General features: G+C 47.7%; 1 protein-coding gene across 6 annotated transcripts in view; it reads right to left on the reverse strand.

Moving 5' to 3' along the window:
* Positions 1 to 20,011, reverse strand: part of SPTAN1 (spectrin alpha, non-erythrocytic 1) — a 724,155-nt gene extending 704,144 nt beyond the window's left edge. For 3 of the 6 annotated variants that reach the window (XM_085614072.1, XM_085614071.1, XM_085614070.1), the window contains exon 1: positions 19,861 to 20,011. Coding sequence is in view for 3 of the 6 variants with exons in the window: in XM_085614069.1 (XP_085470195.1) it covers positions 10,315 to 10,347 (33 nt within the window). In the remaining 3 variants the exon portion in view is untranslated. Of the gene's footprint in view, positions 1 to 10,314; positions 10,469 to 19,860 lie in introns of those variants that run through there. The other 3 variants (XM_085614069.1, XM_085614068.1, XM_085614067.1) reach the window with 1 other exon arrangement.
* Positions 20,012 to 21,022: the final 1,011 nt, after the last annotated feature.

A 21,022-nucleotide genomic window follows, 5' to 3' on the forward strand; every position in this document is an offset into this window, starting at 1 on the left:
CAATGGGGATTGTGCACTCTGCTCTTTTCGGCGGTCTACTTGTATTCAGCAATCAAGGGATTCCTTCCAAAGATCTGTAGTGAAAGTGCTCCCTTACCACCCAGACACAGAGCGGCCCCAGGCCTCACCCGTGCACACTGCAGCTTTAAGAAAGACATATATGGAAGTCACTTGGAACAACCTCAAATGTAGCAGTGAAGCCAGGACACAATAGCAGAGACTCGATAAGAACATTGCATCCTCGCATATTAACTAAAGCATACCAGTGAGTAGCAACAGAGACATGGAACCTCACATCAGACAAAAATAGAGAATCAAAGACCAAGTTTGAAACAGAAAAGACAAATAAAGTACATCTGGACAGCATACATCCGATAAGATGACCTGAAGCATTGAAAAATAAGGCTAGAGCAGTCTACAACAAACCTCAAGTCCCCAACAATGAAAACGTCTGGTACTAAGGACTCAGACATACATAAAAACACTGCATATGCTCCCAGCATAAGAGCCACACTAACTGCTATAATGGGGCACACAACTTATTTCAGGCTGGGGATGCTCAAAGCAAGTGGATCTGGGATTTTGCCAGTCATTAGGACCGACCCCCTGCCCAACTTCCCTACCCACCTCCCCACATCACTTATAATATGATGAGCCTCTCTGGGCGCCCAGTCCAATTTCCTTTACCCCCTTCACTCACCTTAACAGAAAACACCTTTCCTACCACTCACCCACACCCCGCTTTAAGCATTTTTGTGGGTGTCAACAGCTCTGAGAAAGAGACCGTACGGCAGGATTCATACATCCTGCACCCCTATCCAACAGCTACACAGAGGCCACAGTTCCGACACATCCCTCCTAGTTACGTATTTACTTCCACCTATAAATGAATAGGTACAATCTGGTCCAACTGGTGGCATGCACACCACTGGATATCCTGTGAGCCTCCGTGTAACTATACGCAGTGCTTTAAATGGAAATATACAAGTGCAGGGACTCACTATTTCGAGGACTTGCTTACTCCTGTGAAGAGCAGGCACCCTCCCATGGAACGTATTTCAGCAGTGCTGAGAAGTGCAGGTACTCTTCCTCTCAAACTGAAGTGAATGTACTTATTACCAGACAGTACCTGCCCACTTAAAGCACTAACTATATGACCGCCTCGCAGAGAATAGCTTTCTAAACATTCTACATCAGTGTTACCCAAACTGTCGGACGCAAAAGTCTGACAAATAAAGAGGCCTTTAAATTTGGTGTTTATCTTTCACAGTTGGTGCTGGTCTTCCCGCAAATTGCGGCTTATGGGATTGGTGTTTACTTTTCCCTCACCAACTGCAAAGTGACAGGAGTTTCTAAAGTGAATTATGTGAAAATCTTGCTGGCGTATAAGAAAGTGATTTTTTTTTGCAGCAAAACAGATACATGTAAATGAACTGTATTCGTTCGGCAGTTAGGAAAAGCAAAATTAAAACAATTTTGTATAATTCTGATGTGTGCTGGCAACCAAAACAAATGAAGACACTTAACTTGTTGATAAGCAAATGATACACATTCAAAGAAACCGCATTATCGTGTGTGAGCTATATACTTTCAGCAGTAAAATTGTAGGTCTGTGCAAAGTTCGTAGCCGCTTCAATAGAAATGTACGGTCTGTAAATGACTTTGCGCTTCCTTCCACACGATGCTTGTTACATTAAAAAAAAAATCGCATCTCCTCTTCTCTATTACCGTTAGGTAAGTTGCGCAAGTTTGCCATTTTAAAACGCAGTTCTGAAAAGTTTGAGATTCACTGATCCACACACAGCCCCTGTGAAAAGACTGGTAACTGTAAATATTATTCGTATCAATTCCCCCTTCATTTGCAAGTTTTAGAACATTGTATTCCAAGGGCTAACATAAAAAGACACCATGGCTACACAACTAGTTTGAAGCTTTAGTGTAGTTTGGAATAATGAAAGAAAAAAAAAAGCCCACCGAAAGCACTTCTAACTCTGCCTGAATCTAAAATAGAGGCCTGCTCTTCGTGTGGTTTTCGGAGCTAGTTTCACTTGCCTTCAAAAAGGAACCAACTTCAGAGAGGCCGGTGTCAAATAACGCAGATACTTCCGCGTGGAGACAAGAACTGTAGGCCAATGAGAAACCAGGAGTCTGCCTAAACGAGGAAGCACCGTAGACTTGACATAGCAACTGAACTCGCCGTACTATATAGCAAGGAACGCTCTGGGGTTACTCGCAATCACGGACCTGCAGTTACATCATCACGTCATTTCTAAGAGATGAAATGCCTCATAACAACCGCGCTGGAAACCACTGCTGAAAACACGCCCAGCAGCTTTGGAGAAACACGTCCTGGCTGAGAACCATAAAGGCTATTGCATAGGGCTTGCCCTGCTCCTGCACGCCATATGTTAACTAGACGGCTGCGCAATGAAAGCAATCGCGAAAGCGATCGATATTGTGGAGAAAAAGAAAAAAAAAACACGCCCGCGAGTGTTGCGCACGCGCGCCACAGCGAAACATGTGTTTTCAATTATCGTGCTCGTGTCTGGGCACGATAATTGAAACCACATGGGCTTTGGTGCGCGTAACAGACACTAATAGGCCATGGGCGGAGCAATGCCCCCGCCTTTGGCCTATTGCGTGCAGTTAAAAAAAAAAAAAAAAAAAAAAAAAAAACACACGCAATCAAAGCCCAATAGCGGAAGCCAAAAGGAAAAGCACATGCACGAGCGTGTGCGATTCCAGGCTCCGTTTTGAAACCCTGGTCAAAAGAGCTCTTGCTGAGCGAGTAGCGCTGCGCACTGCATCACTAGGCGCGAGATCTAAAAAAAAAAAAAAAGTCCAATACAAGGTGGTGAAAGCTGTACAAAATCTCAAATAATACAGCACCATCACATTCATATTTATGATAGAAACAGAATAATCGCTGTAGGGAACACTGGTGTGTGCTACCCTGAAAAAATAAAATAAAGCATGGGTATCGCCTAATTCCAGGATTGCACAGATCTTTGGTTTCTTGGATACGCCAAACATGCAATGTTAATGTTGACACGTTTTGGCCTTGTCGCCAGTTGATAGGCGTTCTTCAGGACTTTGTACTTCGACATTTGTATATAGGGCCCGTTTTTAGGTCTCGCCTACGCAGTGCGCACACATGCACTGCATAGGAGGGGACCTTTTGGAATCGATCAGCATTTTGACCAAAAACGTGCACGTTTGGCATTGCTTTCTATTGCAACGTATGCACGTTTGGTGTTTCCCTTGCTTGAGCGAGCAGCGGCGCCATGTGTAGCAATTATCGCACTCGCAAGGTAAATGCTGTATGTCCCTGCTCTCGGCTGCACTCCCCCCACCCCCCCCCCCCACCCCCTTGTTTATCATTGTAAGCGGCCACTCCCCTTCCTGTATGCGACGCTCGCCGGGGCCGGTCGTCTTTAAGCGCTTGTTTATTTTAAGCAGCAGACTGCATGGGGGCTGGGGTCTAAGCTGCCTTACTTTCGCTAGTCATGGGCTGCCACCCGTGACGCGAGCGGGCAGCAGCTGAATTTAGAAATGGGCCCCTGTTTGTAAGCTCCGCTCTGCGCTGCTGGTGCGAAATTTTTTGTCCCACTCTGAGCTCCACCCTTACAAGATCACAAGAAATTCTTTATGCGATAGTGACACAAAGTACTCCGTAATATTCTCCATACCTTTAAAGAAAGTCTCACTGATTAATGCAAAAACATTGTTGCTCCTCCGCGCTCTCCAAACAAAAGCATTCTCTAATGGCGTTAGCAAGGCTGGCTCTACTGGTGCTCAGTTGGTCTAATGAAAAATACCCGTGCAACAGTGAGGTTTGCAGAGAGGCCCCACCTAGTGGTCAGTTCACACAAATGCTTAGCTTTACTTCGATTTTGAGACTTTGGCTCTTTGTTTGGCCCAGTTTCTCTATGAAGTCTCTGCTATGCCGAACACTCATTGCCATTTGATAAATGAACCTATTTGTCTGTTTCACTGTTTGAATATTAAAGACCCTTTGATGGAGAAGTAAAAATTGCCTGCATGTAATCATTTATATTTACTTTGAATTCATAAGCAGCCCATCTGCCCCCTTGTTAGACCAGTGTCCAAATTCCCCTCTAGTGAGACTTGGAACATGCTTTAATGAGCTGTAGTCTCTGCCTCTTCCTCATTCAAGAGACTGATGAAGGCAGAGAGCTACACAGGTCTTTAACACCATACAGACGTCCTTGATGCTGTGCCTCTGGCTTTTCCTGCATTGAAATGCACGTTTCAGCACTTAGCCCCGCTCAATTTTTAACTTGGACAGCCACCAGATACAGCCAGGTAGTCTAGGCTTCACTTCAGACTCCATTGGTCAACCATCACAGGTAAAGGTAGCTTATAATGAATATTCCAGTTTATCACGCGGCTGTCAGGTCGCTGCCATTTAGAAACTGCAGTACATCTGATGGAGCCCCGTCTCTGCCTCCTGTCACCACTCCCGGGGCGTGAGCATGGAATCGAAAATACTGTCAGCAAACGCTTTCTGTACAAGCGAAGATGAGCAAATGAGCTCCATATTAGTTCCATGCTAGGATAAGCACAGGATTTCCCCAGGGCCCATTTGGAACCCTGTAGTTTCCAGCGCTGATATGCAACTTTACAGTGACTTCAGAGTGCTGAGGTCAATGGTTTGGTAGCTGGCTCTGAGCTGTGCTAATCCTGTTTGGTTTCAGGTCTTTAGCTGGGATGTACAAAACTCACTACATTTGGGTTTGGCGAGGTAGACCACTTGCATGTGAAAACAAGCATTGGCATGCCAATAGGTCTCGCCTTTGGGACCTTATAAGTGTTTAATTATGCAGCACAATATCCTTGGTGCAACATCAACTGTTGCATGGCTAAACACTTATAATATCCCAAAGGCGAGAACTATTGGCTATGCCAATGCTTGTTTAACCCTAGGTGTCGGGTTTACCCCCTACCTATTTGCATCCAGAGGTCCAAAAATTTTCAGTCCTTAGAGTACATGGTGTCTGGCAATGCATCATAACGCAAAAGGTTGCAGAATTTGTCAGCCATTTTAGTAACAGATTGGGATTAGACGTCCATCTCCTTCCTAAATGATCACAGAACAATGAACCAGTTACTCGCTGCCCCCTGGTTTAACCAGACTTGAGGGTTACCCCCTTCATATCATGGGATTTGTGTTGTGTTTAACCCCTTGCATGCCCGCCCCTTTCCCCGCCCAGTGCCGCGCCTTCCATTAGCGGGCGGAGTTCATGACGAGCTGGACTCGTCATGGGCACAGCGCCACCGCAGCCCATGACGAGTCCAGCTCGTCATGGGCACTGAAGGGGTTAACCGGATGTCTGCTGAATCCATAAATTATAATTCAGGTAAAAGCTAATAAAACGGTACCTCCAAAGACCAGCAAGAATTTCAAGCCTTTTACAAATAGAACAAGCATTTACAATGCAATGGTCTCGGCATTGTTAAAGTTAGAGCTGTTGGCATTGCTCATGACATTCTTGTTTATGTTTTTGTTTTTAAAACATTTAAAGAAACGGCATTGTTATTTACAATGTCAATAGCTTAATCACTCTCAAATGCGAGACATATTGCATTTGCACCCACACACAGAGCCACACACACACAGAGCCACTCACATAGCCACCTGCACACAGTTACCCACACACAGACAAAGCCACCATGCAGAGCCACCTACAAAAAAAGCCACCCACACAGCCTCCCACACACGCACAGAGCCACCCACACACGCACAGAGCCACCCACACACGCACAGAGCCACCCACACACGCACAGAGCCACCCACAGCCACCCTCATGGATGGGCTTCACCAGACTGCGAGCCATCCGCGGAAAGGCGGGACCGTCCAAGTTGGAGGGATCGTGTTTAGACCGAGGAGCACCGAGGGAGCCGAGAGAAGGGGGAGTGGTGGACAGGGATGACGCCATGAACACCACCGCCTTTCTCTGAGGTCAAGCAGAAATGCCTCAGAGAAATGCAGTGGCATTTTCGGGGGGGGGGGGGGGGCGTGTTTTTCTTTCTCTCCTCTTCCCATTGGCTGGAATGTTTACATTCCAGGAGAGAAAGAAAGTAAAAAACACGCAACCGAATCCGAAAAAGACGGGGCTTAAACGGACAGACGCCCCTCTCCTCCAATGGCGGGCCTCTGTTTAGGAAGCCAGCCAAATGGAGAAGAGGGGCGGGTTTAAGCCCCGTACTAAAAAACATTAAATCTCGCGAGCGAGACTGCGCGAGCGCAGCCTTCACTAGCCAAGACCTAAAAACGCACTAATCAGTGTTATTTCGCAGCTAACTGATGGCATCATGCAAACAGGCATTTGCAATGCAATAGGTCTCGCATTAGTGAACGTTAGAGCTATTGGTGTAGGAAATATCCCAGCACTAGCATAAGTAGTGAAAAGAAATTCACAATACGTATGCTACTGCCGTTTTCTCTTTGAAAAAAAATGTCTAACATTATCATTTTCAATGCCATTAGCTCATACTTCGACTAATGCGAGACCTATTGCATTGCAAATACATGGCAACTCGAGATTAACCCGAATGGCGGGGGTGGAGGGGGCGGTCTGGTATAGTGTACTGCCCCTTTGTTGGCTCGCAAGAAATTACTGTGCCAAGAATTTCTTAAAGGATTGTGACAGATAGGCATGTTAACAGGATGTTGTAAATACTAAAATGAAAAGCATCGGGGACTTACACATTACTAGGAAGTGGTGCTGTCCAAGTTGTCCATTTCCTTGCATGCTGCCTGCTCTGAGGGTCCCTGGGTTGAGCTCTTAAGAGTCCCTGCCCAGCAAGAAGAACAAACTGATTTTAATTTGAGTGACTAGGGGCAGGGAGGGAACCAAAATGTGCAGGTAACTTTGGCGAATAATGGTTCTGCTGGAGTGATGGGAGTTTTGTCTAGTGGCTGTTTCCACTCATGCTAAAGTAGCGCAGAGGATTAAGATGCCTGCTGCAAAGAACATGTCCTTGTGTGGCCAGAGGTTTGCAGGCAGCAATAAAAATGTAAAGGTAACTTTGGCGATTACTGTTTCTGCTAGAGAGAGATGGAGTTGAATCTAGTGGCTGTTTCCACTGATGCTAAAGTGATGCGGAGGATTAAGATACCTCCTTCCAACAGTATGCCATCTCCATGTGCTACGGCCTCAAGGGCTTCTCTTGCACCCATTACAATGCATCAGATTGGGTGCACTTAAAGTAATTTGTAGGCAGGCCACCGCTGCTATCCCACAGTCTATCAGCGCTGCTCATTAAACTCTTATTGTCAAGATAACTTGCAGTTTGTGTTATGGGACCTATTAGTTTGCTGTATCTTAGCCTTCCATGTGGTGATGGTGGCAATGGTGGGTGTGGCTCTGTGTTACACACCTAGCGTACTAACTTCTGCAGTCCTAGGCCAAAGCCCTCTGCGTTTACAAACGCCAATCTACAGTCTCAGGAATATGGGAACAATACTTCCTGCTGCTGTGGGAGGAACTGAAAGTTGATGCTCATGGTTGAAACGTAGCGCCAGTGGTGGATAGAATGACCAAACGTGGGCTGTGAAAAAAGTTCATTGGCGCATCCCGTAGTCTCGGAGAGCTGCCATGTTCACAGCTCCAAGCAATATTGGAGAAATGGCGGAAAGTGGAGTGGGCTGAGAATCAAGAGCATGTGGCGGACATGTAATTGCTCCTATATGAGCTCATACGTCAATTTAAATAGCATTTGTATTAAATAATAAAGCGTTCGACTCTGTCCTGTAGTATTCAGCGATTAAATCAAAATATACAGTCTTTAGTCTTCTGAATTTTGTTATGTCACGGGTGGCGGTAGGATAGGCGGGAATAGATGCCTGCACATACCTCCTCCCATTATGCACGGATGAAGCGCAACCATCAGGATGTTAAGAATCGGATTGGATTATAAATTTAGATTTCTTGGACACAGCACTTCTAGGAAATAAGTCCACAACATTACAGCACACTGCACGTGACCTCACTGCAAATGTTTTGCACCAGCCCAGAGGCTACCCGGGCCAGTTTTTTTCTGGACAGTTCTCTTTTAGGTTGAGCCTGGGCAGCGCATGTGCTGCTCTGCGATGCATGCTGTACTGAGGTATGGCATAGAAGCTCCGCCCATCTTTTCAATTGGCTACTGTTACTGTACTTTTGAAATCACTGCTTCTCATTCATGAATAGGCTTAGTAGTCCCTCCTTGGTACCATCATTTCTGCATTTGTAACCCCCCATAACGAATGGACTTTTTAATTGTGTTGTTACACGGTCTGCTTTATCTAGTCTGTGAGCACTATTTTCTTAAATGATCTTGCCTATTCCACCCACGTTGCAGCACGCCACCACCTTTTATATTGTTATTAGTCATGTATTTTTTCGTTTCCATCATGGCCCGTTTTAACTATAGCGGCCACACTTATTTAAATTACAGCGCAGGCCACTTTCACTTCAGCAGCCGCGCTTATTTACTTATTTAATTTACAGCGCAAACGCTTTCACATTAGCGGCCGCGCCACAGAAGCTTTCTTTATTTTTACACTGTGTACGCATTCACTTTAATGTTTGCTGCGTCCCTTTCTTTACACGCTGTTCACTGTCACCTGAATACGGTGAGCAGCAACCAAAGGAAAGGGAGCAGCCACTATAAAAGTGGTCTCGCATTTGCGAGAGTTTGAGCTATTAGCATTCGAAATGACAATGCCTTTTATATGTGTTGCTTTGAAAAACACTAAAATAAAAGGCATTATCATTTACAATGCCAATAACATAAAAGCTCGCAATTGCAAGACTTACTGCCTTTAAAAAGCTTGTTTTCATAATGCCCCCAATACAGGTCTCGTCGCTGACCCTCTCGGGCTGTGTGTTGTGCTGCAAAATGCTACAGCTTGTGGAGAACAGCGTGCCCTTGTGCTGCGCCCTGTCACAGGAAGGAGAGAGGAGTCAGGGGAGTTCAAAAGCTTTATTTATTTTCTGAAGAGAGAGACTCGTTTTGAGATTAAATTCTGAAGATTGAGAAAAATTATCTAACTTAACATATCCTGTAGAAATGTACTGCTAGAAAAGCAACTTCAAGAAACAGGGGGATAAAAACAGACCTCGGTCTTTGAATGCACAGCAAATGTGGCAAGATAAGAGCAAGATTTACAGCCCTGTTTACAACATAGCAGGATGTCCAGGTACTGTTGCCGTTTCATAGTTCCTGATCAGGGGTGTGAGGTACATGTAAATGGAAGCTGTGGATGCATAAAAAGCCGCAAGGTGATGTGGATAGCAGGGCAGCTTCCTGAAGCGGAGGTTTAATAACACTGGCGCGAAAGAGAGATGCTGTTTCCATCGCTCTGACACAAGTGCTTTAAAACGAGCGGAAGCGGCGGTGCGCCCAATTCTTAACCGGTTCTGCACGTCTCAGTCCCAGGCACGCGCAGATAATGCAGTAATTCTCAAAAAGTTACCGGCACTACAGGAAATTGAACTGAAAGAAAGCACAACAAGATGTCTCCGCGTGCACATCTCCTGTCCGCGCAGGCACAGCGAGCAGAAGACACGGAGGGACAGGAGTTGTGCACGTGTGCACATTTCCTGTCCGTACACGTGCACATCTCCTGTCCCCCTTCCGCTGAAAAAACTGACATTAGATCTCGCCATGGCGAGCAACGCATGCGCTGCATCGCTAGGCGAGACCTAAAAAGTCCAGTCCTTATTGGAGGTTACAAATGCAGACAAGGCGTTACCAAGAAGGGACTACGGCCTGTTCATGAATCAAAAGCAACCATTTAGAAAGGACAGTAACAGCAGGCAATTGAAAAGATGGGCGGAGCTTCAAGTCCGTGCCTGAATACAGCATGCCTGGCAGCGCAGCGCATGCGCTGCCCAGGCTCGACCAAAAAACAAGCATTTGCAATGCAATAGGTCGCGCATTTGCGAGAATTTAAGCTAAAATTTAGCCAAGGCTACCCATGGCGAATGTCACATTTGAATCAGTCAGAAACATTTCCCCAGCAGCAGGAGTGCGGTTTTCCCTCAGTTTCACGAGGGTGTGTTCAATGTGACATGGCAGCGCACAAACTCACAACACAACATGCAGGGTAGCCATGTATAAACAGATCACGGTTCCAAACAGAGGGTAGTCCGAGTGAAGAGAACACAGCAAACCAGTGGCGAGCCAGCAGTGACTGCTGCAACATGCACCAGCAAGCCACCAGGGTGGTAGCGCAGAGCATGGGCAGCTGGTCACTGGCACAAAAAATGCCAGCTCAGCCCATGCACATGGGTCACACAGTACCTGCAGCTTCACTTTACGCAGTGATGATAACATGGTGCCAGAATGCAGCAGCTCTAGGAAGAAGGGCAACAAAACCAAGCCCAGCAACTGCAGGCGACGAAGATGGGGACCTGGAAAGACAGTCCAAGTCACCGGGGCAGAGGCGTGACCAGGTATAAGCGAGACCTGCAGAGAAACGCTAGAACTGGGGTCAACAGAAACACTTCCCACACAGAGCTAGGCTGGTGTTGGCAATCAATTCCCATACAGAGCTAGACTAGTGTCAGCAGAAACACTTATACAGAGCTAGACAGGTGTCAGCAGAAACACTTATACAGAGCTAGACAGGTGTCAGCAGAAACACTTATACAGAGCTAGACAGGTGTCAGCAGAAACACTTATACAGAGCTAGACAGGTGTCAGCAGAAACACTTATACAGAGCTAGACAGGTGTCAGCAGAAACACTTATACAGAGCTAGACAGGTGTCAGCAGAAACACTTATACAGAGCTAGACAGGTGTCAGCAGAAACACTTATACAGAGCTAGACAGATGTCAGCAGAAAAAACTGAAGTACACTAGTGTCAGCAGAAGCTTCTTATACAGAGCTAGGCTGGTGTCAGCAGAAACAATTCTTCTACAGAGCTAGACTAGTGTCAGCAGAAACAATTCTTCTACAGAGCTAGACTAGTGTCAGCAGAAACAATAATTCTATAGAGCTAGACTAGTGTCAGCAGAAACAATTCTACAGAGCTAGACTAGTGTCAGCAGAAACAATTCTACAGAGCTAGACTAGTGTCAGCAGAAACAATAATTCTACAGAGCTAGACTGGTGTCAGCAGAAACAACAGAGGTAGACTAGTATCAGCGGAAGCCTCTTGTACAGAGCCAGACTGTGGTCAGCAGAAACACTTATCATACAGAGCTAGGCTGGTGTCAGCAGAAACACTTATCATACAGAGCTATGCTGGTGTCAGCAGAAACACTTCTCAGAGCTAGGCTGGTGTCAGCAGAAACACTTCTCAGAGCTAGGCTGGTGTCAGCAGAAACACTTCTCAGAGCTAGGCTGGTGTCAGCAGAACCACTTCTCAGAGCTAGGCTGGTGTCAGCAGAACCACTTCTCAGAGCTAGGCTGGTGTCAGCAGAAACACTTCTCAGAGCTAAGCTGGTGCCAGCAGAGACACTTCTCATACAGAGCTAGAGTAGTGTCAGCAGAAACACTTCTCATACAGAGCTAGAGTAGTGTCAGCAGAAACACTTCTACAGAGCTAGACTAGTGTCAGCAGAAACACTTCTACAGAGCTAGACTAGTGTCAGCAGAAACACTTCTACAGAGCTAGACTAGTGTCAGCAGAAACACCTCTACAGAGCTAGACTAGTGTCAGCAGAAACACCTCTACAGAGCTAGACTAGTGTAGGCAGAAACAATTCTTCTACAGAGCTAGACCAGTGTCAGCAGAAACGCTTCTTCTACAGAGCTAGACTGGGGTCAGCCGAATCACTTTCTGTGACCCTATAGCTAAGGGGTGCTTGAGGATAGAGGGGTTCTTCCTACCAAATATCACAAGCAATGCCTTCCTGTGGCCCTACAGGTGAGGACTGCAGGTGCATGAGAGAAAGAGGGGTTCTTCCTACCAGAGGCCATAAGTAATGCCTTGTGGTGACCCTACAGCTGATTGGTGCAGTGAGGGAAAGAGGGGTTCTTCCTACCGGAGGCCACAAGTAATGCCTTACTGTGAAATTGTGACCCTATGGGTGAGGGGTGCGCATACTTGAGGGAAAGAGGGATCCTTGGTAGCAGATGTCACAAATAATGCCTTCCTGTGACCCTACAGGTGAGGGGTGCACGTGCTTGAGGAAAGGAGGGGTCCTTTGTAGCAGATGTCACAAGTAATGCCTTCCTGTGACCCTACAGCTGAGGGGTGCTTCTGCGCTGCACAGAGCTGTACAGGTGTAAAGGCATGGCCAGGCCAGTCACTTCCTGCTCAGCTGCCTACAATGTCACCTTGGAGGCGCAGGAGTGACCTGGACACTCCCACTGGGCAGGGCGTGATCTCAAACGGGGCACCTCATGGCACAATCCTGGAGATGAGGCCGGGGCGACAAGTCACCTGCAGATACTGTTACCACCAGCTAATAAAGAGCGCTCACTGACTGAGGAAGCAAACAGGTGGGACCTTTTAAGAAAATCTAGTTTTTCACTTGGAAATGTGCTCGTAGAGGAGTGTAAAGATTTCATGTGTTAGCAGGATTATTTGAATTGTTGGCCGCCTCAGCAGAGGGCAAGGGCTGGACAGCTATGGAGTCAGAACTCCCTTCTTGCCACCTGGGCAGATGATTGAAGCTGGCAGCACTTCAGGGAGCAGACTGAGATTTCATTGTCCTTTAGGTGATATGTTAATACAAAACAACATAATGAAAGGATTCGCCAGTTACGATAAAATTTACACAATGTTGTAAATTGTTATGGTTTTAAATAACTGTCAAAAGTATCGCCTTCCGGTGACCCTACAGGTGAGGGGTGCGTGAGGGAAAGAGGGGCCCTCGCAACCAGTTGTCACAGGTAATGCCTTTCTCTGATCCTACAGCAGGGTGGGGTGCAGGAGAGAAAGAGGGGTTCCCTCTAGCAGATGCTGACAGACAGCGTATGTACTTGAATACATTCTGAGCAGCAATGGAGGGGGGTGGGGCAGGCTCATCCAACGGATTGTGTGGTGCCCTGAATTGAAAGCCAGGCACCACAATTCCTGAATGTGCTGAAAGGTCCCGAGGTCGCCCCCACTGGGGTCAAGAGCCCTGCGCCCCACACCTGACTCGCTAGTGCTGTGACCAGAAGGGCCCCTCTTTGGAGCTGGGAGCTCAGCGCTTCGAAGCCTGGTAGAAATGTGGGATGTGCCAGAGCCCCCTTGTGCTTCCCTCGGCCTGTGCACTATTACGAGCTACGAACTTGTTCAACCCAGGAGAACCGACTGGAGATATATGGAGCCCCACATATACAGGGGCCCCAAATCCCACCTACATCCTAGCCATGGACAGGCCCTCAGGCCGGAAGGGGGTTGACCTCAGCCAGATTTACGTGCAAGCTGTGAAAGTACACAAGCGCCTTAAGACAGACAAGTGAATAGAGGCACTACTGTCAGGCACCCCCATCAAGGCCGCCTTCGGGTGAACACAGTGACAAGCCATCCCGGGTGTACACAGAGTTACTGCAAAATGAAAAAATAACAGCAACAAGACAGAAGCCAATGAGAGGGGGAAGTGTGTGTCCCTGAGGAGACTCCAGAGGGTCCCTGGTAAAGGGGAGTATGTAACCCCTGCTCGGACGCAGATAGGTATGGGGCCTCCAGTAAAAGAGAAAGACACCTAAAGCCCATGTGCACTGAACTTCCACCAGGTCTGACCCAAGCTGGTCACATGTGCACGGTGAACCATCACCAGGTCTGACCCAAGCTGGCCACTTGTGCACAGTGAACCATCACCAGGTCTGACCCAAGCTGGCCACTTGTGCACGGTGAACCATCACCAGGTCTGACCCAAGCTGGCCACGTGTGCATGATGAACCATAACCAGGTCTGACCCAAGCTGGCCACGTGTGCACGGTGAACCATCACCAGGTCTGACCCAAGCTGGCCACGTGTGCACGGTGAACCATCACCAGGTCTGACCCAAGCTGGCCACGTGTGCACAGTGAACCATCACCAGGTCTGACCCAAGCTGGCCACGTGTGCACGGTGAACCATCACCAGGTCTGACCCAAGCTGGCCACGTGTGCACGGTGAACCATCACCAGGTCTGACCCAAGCTGGCCACGTGTGCATGATGAACCATCACCAGGTCTGACCCAAGCTGGCCACGTGTACACTGAAGTTCCTCCAGGTCTGACCCAAGCTGGCCATGTGTGCACGGTGAACCATCACCAGGTCTGACCCAAGCTGGCCATGTGTACAATGAACTTCCTCCAGGTCTGACCCAAGCTGGCCACATGTGCATGGTGAACAATCACCAGGTCTGACCCAAGCTGGCCACGTGTACTCTGAAGTTCCTCCAGGTCTGACCCAAGCTGGCTATGTGTACACTGAACTTCCTCCAGGTCTGACCTATGCAGGCCACGTGTGCATGGAGACAGCCACCAAGTTCAGCCCAAGAACGCTATCCTAGGGATGGAACTTTGAGATACCACAGCATATGCTGCACTACTCCAACAAACGAGCCATCAAACGTGAACACCAGACAGCTCTTTATCCTGCACGTATCCTTTACCCAACACCTTCCACCAAAGCTCACGAAACACCACCAACCCAGATAGAGACATGCCACCTCAAACCAACCCTAAGGGCCTGAACCATGATAACCCCGGAGGACTGCAGCACTTCCATGCCATCACAACCAAAATTGTGCAGTTCAGCCAACTATGGACAGTCAAGGGGGCCTGAACAGAGATATGTGTTCCTCACCAATCCGAAGGATGGGAGTGCAACAGAGCCAACTGGCGTGAAGGGTTGTACCAACAAAAGGAGTGTAGGTATTGTACCAACAAGAGAGCAGGATTGTGAAGCCATTCGGCCATGCCTACTAGTGTTCTATGTAGGAATAAAAAGAGCCCACATTGCCACTTAAATGGAAGTGATCTTTCATAAGGAACCAACATACGCAAGGTTCAAAACAGTTATGGTCATTTACTTTAAAACCATTTTTGTTCCATTTTGTTTTGGTTAATTATATTTGGAGGTTATGTCAGTTATGGTTATACATCTGTTTTCATAGTTTATTCTTGGGATTGCCTATCTGTGGACATTAGTTTGAATACTGATGTTGCTGGTTTTCGTGAACATGAACGTGTAAGCCGCTCTGGGATTTTAAATATAGCTGTTGCATGATAAATCGGTTCGTTTATGAACCTTATACTAGCTCAGATCCAGTGGTGGGTTACCTCATCCCTGTAATGTTGGAAGAGGCTGGAGGCTACCTGTGAGGTAGTTCAATGAAAATACAACGCTACATCCATTTGTGAGAAATGCAGGGTTCGAAACTGCTACGGCCTCGTAAATAGTCTTGTTCTATTTTTTTGGTTTAATTATGTTTGGACATTATGCCATTTATGTTTCCTGATGTTTAGAGATTTTTGTTTATACATATGCTTTTGGAATTGCTTTTTTATGGATAGTATTTTGAATATTAATGTTGTTTGTTCTCATGATATTAGCCAATTAAGGATGCTGAATTTAGTTATGGCATGATAATTTGGTGGTTTCAAAAAAAGGTTTGACAGAAGGCAGGAAATGGTGTCAGATGCCAATCTGTGGGTCGAATATATAAAGCTGGCCATCTCGTCGCAGGGCTTGTACCTTTTTACGGCTGCACATGAAGTAATGGGATGAAGTCACTCGGTGCTTCAAGGCTATGCGATGCTTTGCGCGTCTCCTATTGGATCAGGTGTTTGGAGTTCTTCGGTTTGTGATTTTAATTTAGGATGTTTGATGTGTGTGAGTTCAATGTTGCAACTTATGGATGCAACGGGGTGTTTAGAGTTTCTCTATCCACTGAACTTTTATAGTATATTATGACTAAAGTATATGTGATGAGCGTACTTTATTACACTTTATACCTACGCACAACTATGATGCACATTGGTTTTCGATTGGAATATGTGATGGTCTCAGATGAGAAACAATGACGAATGCAACACTGAAAGGATAATAACATTATCTAATCTTATTTTGATCGTGGAAAGGATCATATTTTAAGATCTGGTAAGATTGGACAACTTGTACAGTCTCTGTGGGTTCTGTTTTGTTGTAATTTACAAGCTAGGCATTGTTGTAGACATTCTGTTCTCTACCTTTAATTTACAGATCACAGGACTTAGAGAAACGACTATGTACCTTCAAATTGTTTTTTTTAAAAAAGGAACTGTGCGTTGATATTGCAGTTAAGATCGCAGCGGAGTTCTTGTGCAGACAAGGGGTGCTACTGTAAGAATTGTTAATATATTGAGTTGATACCCCAATTATGATCTATATGTTTACGCTATTCATTTGTTGATTGTAAACTCTATTTCATGGTTATATTTCCTGCAGCTCTGAAGAAGCAAAAGAACCACCACGAAACACGATGGTCTTTGCAGCACTAATTTTCTAGTTTTGGCAGCATCGACTTTTCAGGAATCATGGACCTTAAGGATTGGCTACTAGTGCATTCATTATACTTCTGTTTTTGAGGCTACACTTTTCTTAAACACTAGGCTGGTTTGGGACAATCCTAGTTAGTGTGTTAAGTTTCAACGGCTGAACCACAAAAAAACTACCAGACCTGGGTCTGTTATGCAGTAAAGTATAGATCTGGTCGTGGTAGCAAGTTGTAATACAGCTTGATAGCACAAACATTCACCGCTAATTTTTTTACAATGCTCTAGTCATATTTAATTCCAAGTTTGACAGGCATTAAATGCGAAATAACTTCAAAGTATTAGATGGCAACACAGTTGCTCCAAAAGATAACAGTGAAATTATTATTTACAGTGCTCTTGATGTGGGGGAAGAAGAGGGTGTAGGATAGAAGGTGGGGAGTCAGTGAGTGAAGGAAAGGGTATGGTGACATATATACATCATTTACACATGAAGTAGAACCTTTCCAGCCTAACATAGGTCAACTGTTCCTGACATAGCTCAATTGAACATGTTAATCGTCACAATTTATCCATTGAGCTTATAATGGAGGCTGTATGTAGTCTACGTTTCGACCCCAGGATTGGAGGGTAACTTGTGTCCTCGTGTTGGGGTCTTCTTCAGGACAAGGCGGTGAAGAACACCTATGGGTAAGGGGAAATGAGAGGAGTGATGCTATTTACAAGGAGGGGGTGAGTGCTAAGGTAAGTGAGTTAACTAATACCTAATCGTGGAAGAGGCACGGCGAGTGTGTGTCCAGGAAGGAACAGAGCTCGTGCGCAACTCTGTATTGGGAGTGTCATTATGTGAGGTCATCAATCTCTCACAAAGAGTAATGAATCCAACCAAAATCTAGCGAGAGGAGAAAATAGGTCAACAGAATGTTGCTCGAATATCCGAGTAAACCAAGTCTGGCTGCATGAGGTGGCACTAGAAGACTCGGATGCCTAGAGGCTGCAAGTGCGGTGTGTAGAGGCGGATCATAACTAGATTTTGGTTGGATTTATTACTCTTGTGAGAGATTGATGACCTCAAATATCGACACTCCCTACACAGAGTTACGCACAAGCTCTGTTGCTTCTTGGACGCACACTCAAGACGTAGGCCGTCCTCATTGAGTCATAGCTAAGAACAGTGATCACCAATAGGAGTGACCACCAAATAGTGAGCAAAGGGAGTGATCACCAAATTGTTCGTCAAGCTGCAAGCTGTGATCATGGAGTCAAAGCCAAAGAGTGATCAAGTTGTGGCAGAGAAGCAAGATCTAGCCATGGCAGAGGACAGCGATTGCCAAGTTGTGACAAAGGGGAGTGAATGGCACGAAATACGGCAGGATCCCTGCGTGGTGGCCTAGGAGTAAACAAGAGTGATCGCCAAGTGATGATCACCTAATCGAGTTATCATCAAGTCGCAGGGAGTGATAATTGAGTTGTGGCAGAGGAGAGTGAACACCAAGAGGAGTAATGGCCAAGTCTTGACTGAGAGGAATTACTGCCAGGTCACAAGGAGTGATCAGTTGTGACCACTAGAGTCATTGCCGAGAGATACGATTGCCAAGTTGACGTTTTCGGGAGTGATCATCAAATCAAAGGTTGGGATGACTGATTCACAGCCAAGGAGAGTGATGAAGACATTACAGAGGGACATATTCACCAAGTTGTGACAAAGGGGAGTGATCGTCAAGTCGTAAGAAGTGAACATTAAGTCGTGACCGAGGAGAGTGATCGCCAAGAGATGCGATTGCTGGGAGTGATCATAAAGTTGCATGTTGTGATCACTGAGTAGCAGTCGAGGAGAGTGATCAATTCATTGCTTTGAAAGACTTTCAGATGGCTCCCCACAGAATTCAGAAAGACAGTTACCCACGCACTAATCACCAGTAGACTGGACTACGGCAACGCAGTGTACGCCGGCTTCACCCCGAAACAGCTAGAGAAACTACAGAGTTCAAAACGTTTTAGCCAGATTGGTCCTCGACATCCCCCGCCTTAGCCATGACAACATTTCCAACAACGCCACTGGCTCCCCATCAACAACGGAATAACCTTCCAGCTCCTCACACATGCCTACAAGGCTCTCCATAATGCAGGACCAGAATACACAAACCACCTCTTCGCTTTCCACACACTCGCCAGACAACTCTGCCCCACCCTACTTTGCCCTTGCCTCTGTCCCACAAGACATGAGCCGGAGGAAGATCCTTCTCCCACTTCAGCTCCAAGACCTGGAACACCCTGCTCCTCCACCTGAGGAAGTCTGCATTGTTGACCCAGTTCAGGAAGGACCTCAAGACCCGGCACCGACGGAACCTCCACACCCAGGCAGATCAGCCCCGCCCCCCCCCCCCCCCCACTTCAGCGCCTTGTGACCCTCACGGGTGAGGAGCTGCGCTTTAAAAGCCCCCGATGGATTGAGAGTGACTACCAAGTTGGTCCCAAGGGAGCGATTGTCAAGTTGCAGGGAAATAGCATCGCGTTGTGGCCGAAGAATGCACTCATCAAGAGTAGGGATCGCAGAGTTGTGACAGAAGGAGTGACTGCCAGGTCATAGGGAGTGATCAGTGAGCGATGGCTGGGGAGAGAGATCCCCAGGTCGTGCCCTACAGCTCCAGTCAGGAGAGTAGAGTGAACGCAGTGCGGTCCAGTGGTTACAGCGTTGTGAATCCCGGCTCCCGAGCTGACACACTGTGACACTCTGCAGATAATGTGCATCTCTGCAACTTAATATTTGATACACAAAATGCGCCTCCCCGGAAGGTGGCCCTCCCACCAGTGCAAGAGTAAACACGTCCTGTTCCCATTCACCAGCAGCGAGGGGGTACAGCCCCCCCGACTATACATAACACGAGGGCGGCAGCACACCGAGCATGCATGAAGACGGATGTTTGAATGAACAGCATGTTACACAGCAGAGCCCCGGGGGGGGGGCACCCCAAGAGGGCTGTGCTAGCCAGGGTGCGCCCCCCCCCTAGTGTCTGGAGGATCGGGGCAAGCTCTCTCTACACACAGGACCTGCACCATATCCCACCCAGGAGGAGTCTGTGGGCCCCCGTCACATCCCACACAGATCAACGGAATGTAGACCCCCCCCCCCCCCGATGTGAACTGTACGGCGGGGCAGGACCCTGCATGAAAGGAGACTGACATGCGTGCCCGTGCATCCCTGTCCCACCGGAATTCTGCACAGGCTGACGGGGGGGGGGGGGGGGGGGGGGGTGGGGGGCATATCCGCATGAACGGCGCCAACAACCCGTCCCTCACCTAATGTATCACCTCCCGCTGACCCCAACCGAACACCTCCCTCCCGGGCCCGCACTCCAGTACACATCCTGAGGAGGGGTGAGTGCGCCCCCCGCCCCTCCCTCCTCAGAGGACAACACCCCCCGCGCGCCCCCGCCTCTCACCTCCTGCTCTTGGGATCTCAGCCTCTCCAGTGCGCGCCCGCCGCCGCTCCCCTCTTCATATACTCCGCCGGGCGCTGACGTCACCTCTGCAGAGCCGGGCACGAGACCAGCTGAGCGCGCCGCACCCACCGAGCGACGGTGGGAGAGAGCCCCGCCTTCTGGACACGGCCACGAGCACAGCTGAGAAAGCGCGAAGGGGTGGGGCAGGAGCGGGCTCGCGCACACCACATCTGGGCGGAGCCACAGGCTAGCAGGAGTGGAGCGCGCCGCCCGATACCCCATCCGCAGCCTGAACGGAAAATGCCGAACTTCTCCGGAAACAGCCGACCTCCTCCCCCAGAAGGAGCTGGCAAGGGCGTGGCTGGAAATGGCGGACAATGGTTTACAAAATGGCGGACGGAGGGGAGGCGGCCGTGGTCGCGCCCCCTCCCTGGGGCTCCTGTCACCGGCCTTGCTGCCAGTCCCTCGCCTCTTCTCTCCCCACCCTCGCTCGTGTCACCGGCCGAAGGTGTCGGAGCGCTTCACAATAGGAACAGTAATGAGACATGAGGATAAAATTACAAGTGAGCATGTTACAAAAGCAAACGTTACGTTACATGAGGCAATAGTGACAATTGTGTATGCTTTTATGATTTTTACATGTGACAAAAATCGAATAAAGCACTTTTGACTTTGACAATTGTGTATGTATCAAGAGCAAACAGAATACAAGAGGTAGCAAACCATACGTTACAAAAGGAAAGGTGACACGTGTGCATGTTACAAAAGAGTACAAGTAGAGGTATAATAATACTAAATCCCCTGCTCTCTCACAGGGGATTTAGAACTGGACCTTTCTCGTTTTCAAACATGGCTAGCGCAGTGCCTGGAGGACTTAGCCCCGCTTAAGCGGTCCGTCAAGAAATCTTTGCGTGCTTCTGCCCCTTGGTTCACGCATGCACTTAATTCCAGCAGAAGGCTCTGTAAGAAGGCCGAGAGAGCTTGGCGTGCAAATTATCTAGATCCTTTAAAGGAGGCCTATAGGTCCTGTATTAAGGCCTATCATAAAGAAATCTATCTCGCCAAAAAGGCCTACTTCGCTCAAAGGATTGAAGAAGCTGCTAATACCAGCAAAGAAATCTTTGCAATTGTGAAAGAATTCACCTCTCCAGCTGCCATTTCT

Source organism: Triturus cristatus, chromosome 1_2 (assembly GCF_964204655.1).
Source record: "Triturus cristatus chromosome 1_2, aTriCri1.1, whole genome shotgun sequence".
Lineage (NCBI taxonomy): Eukaryota > Metazoa > Chordata > Amphibia > Caudata > Salamandridae > Triturus > Triturus cristatus.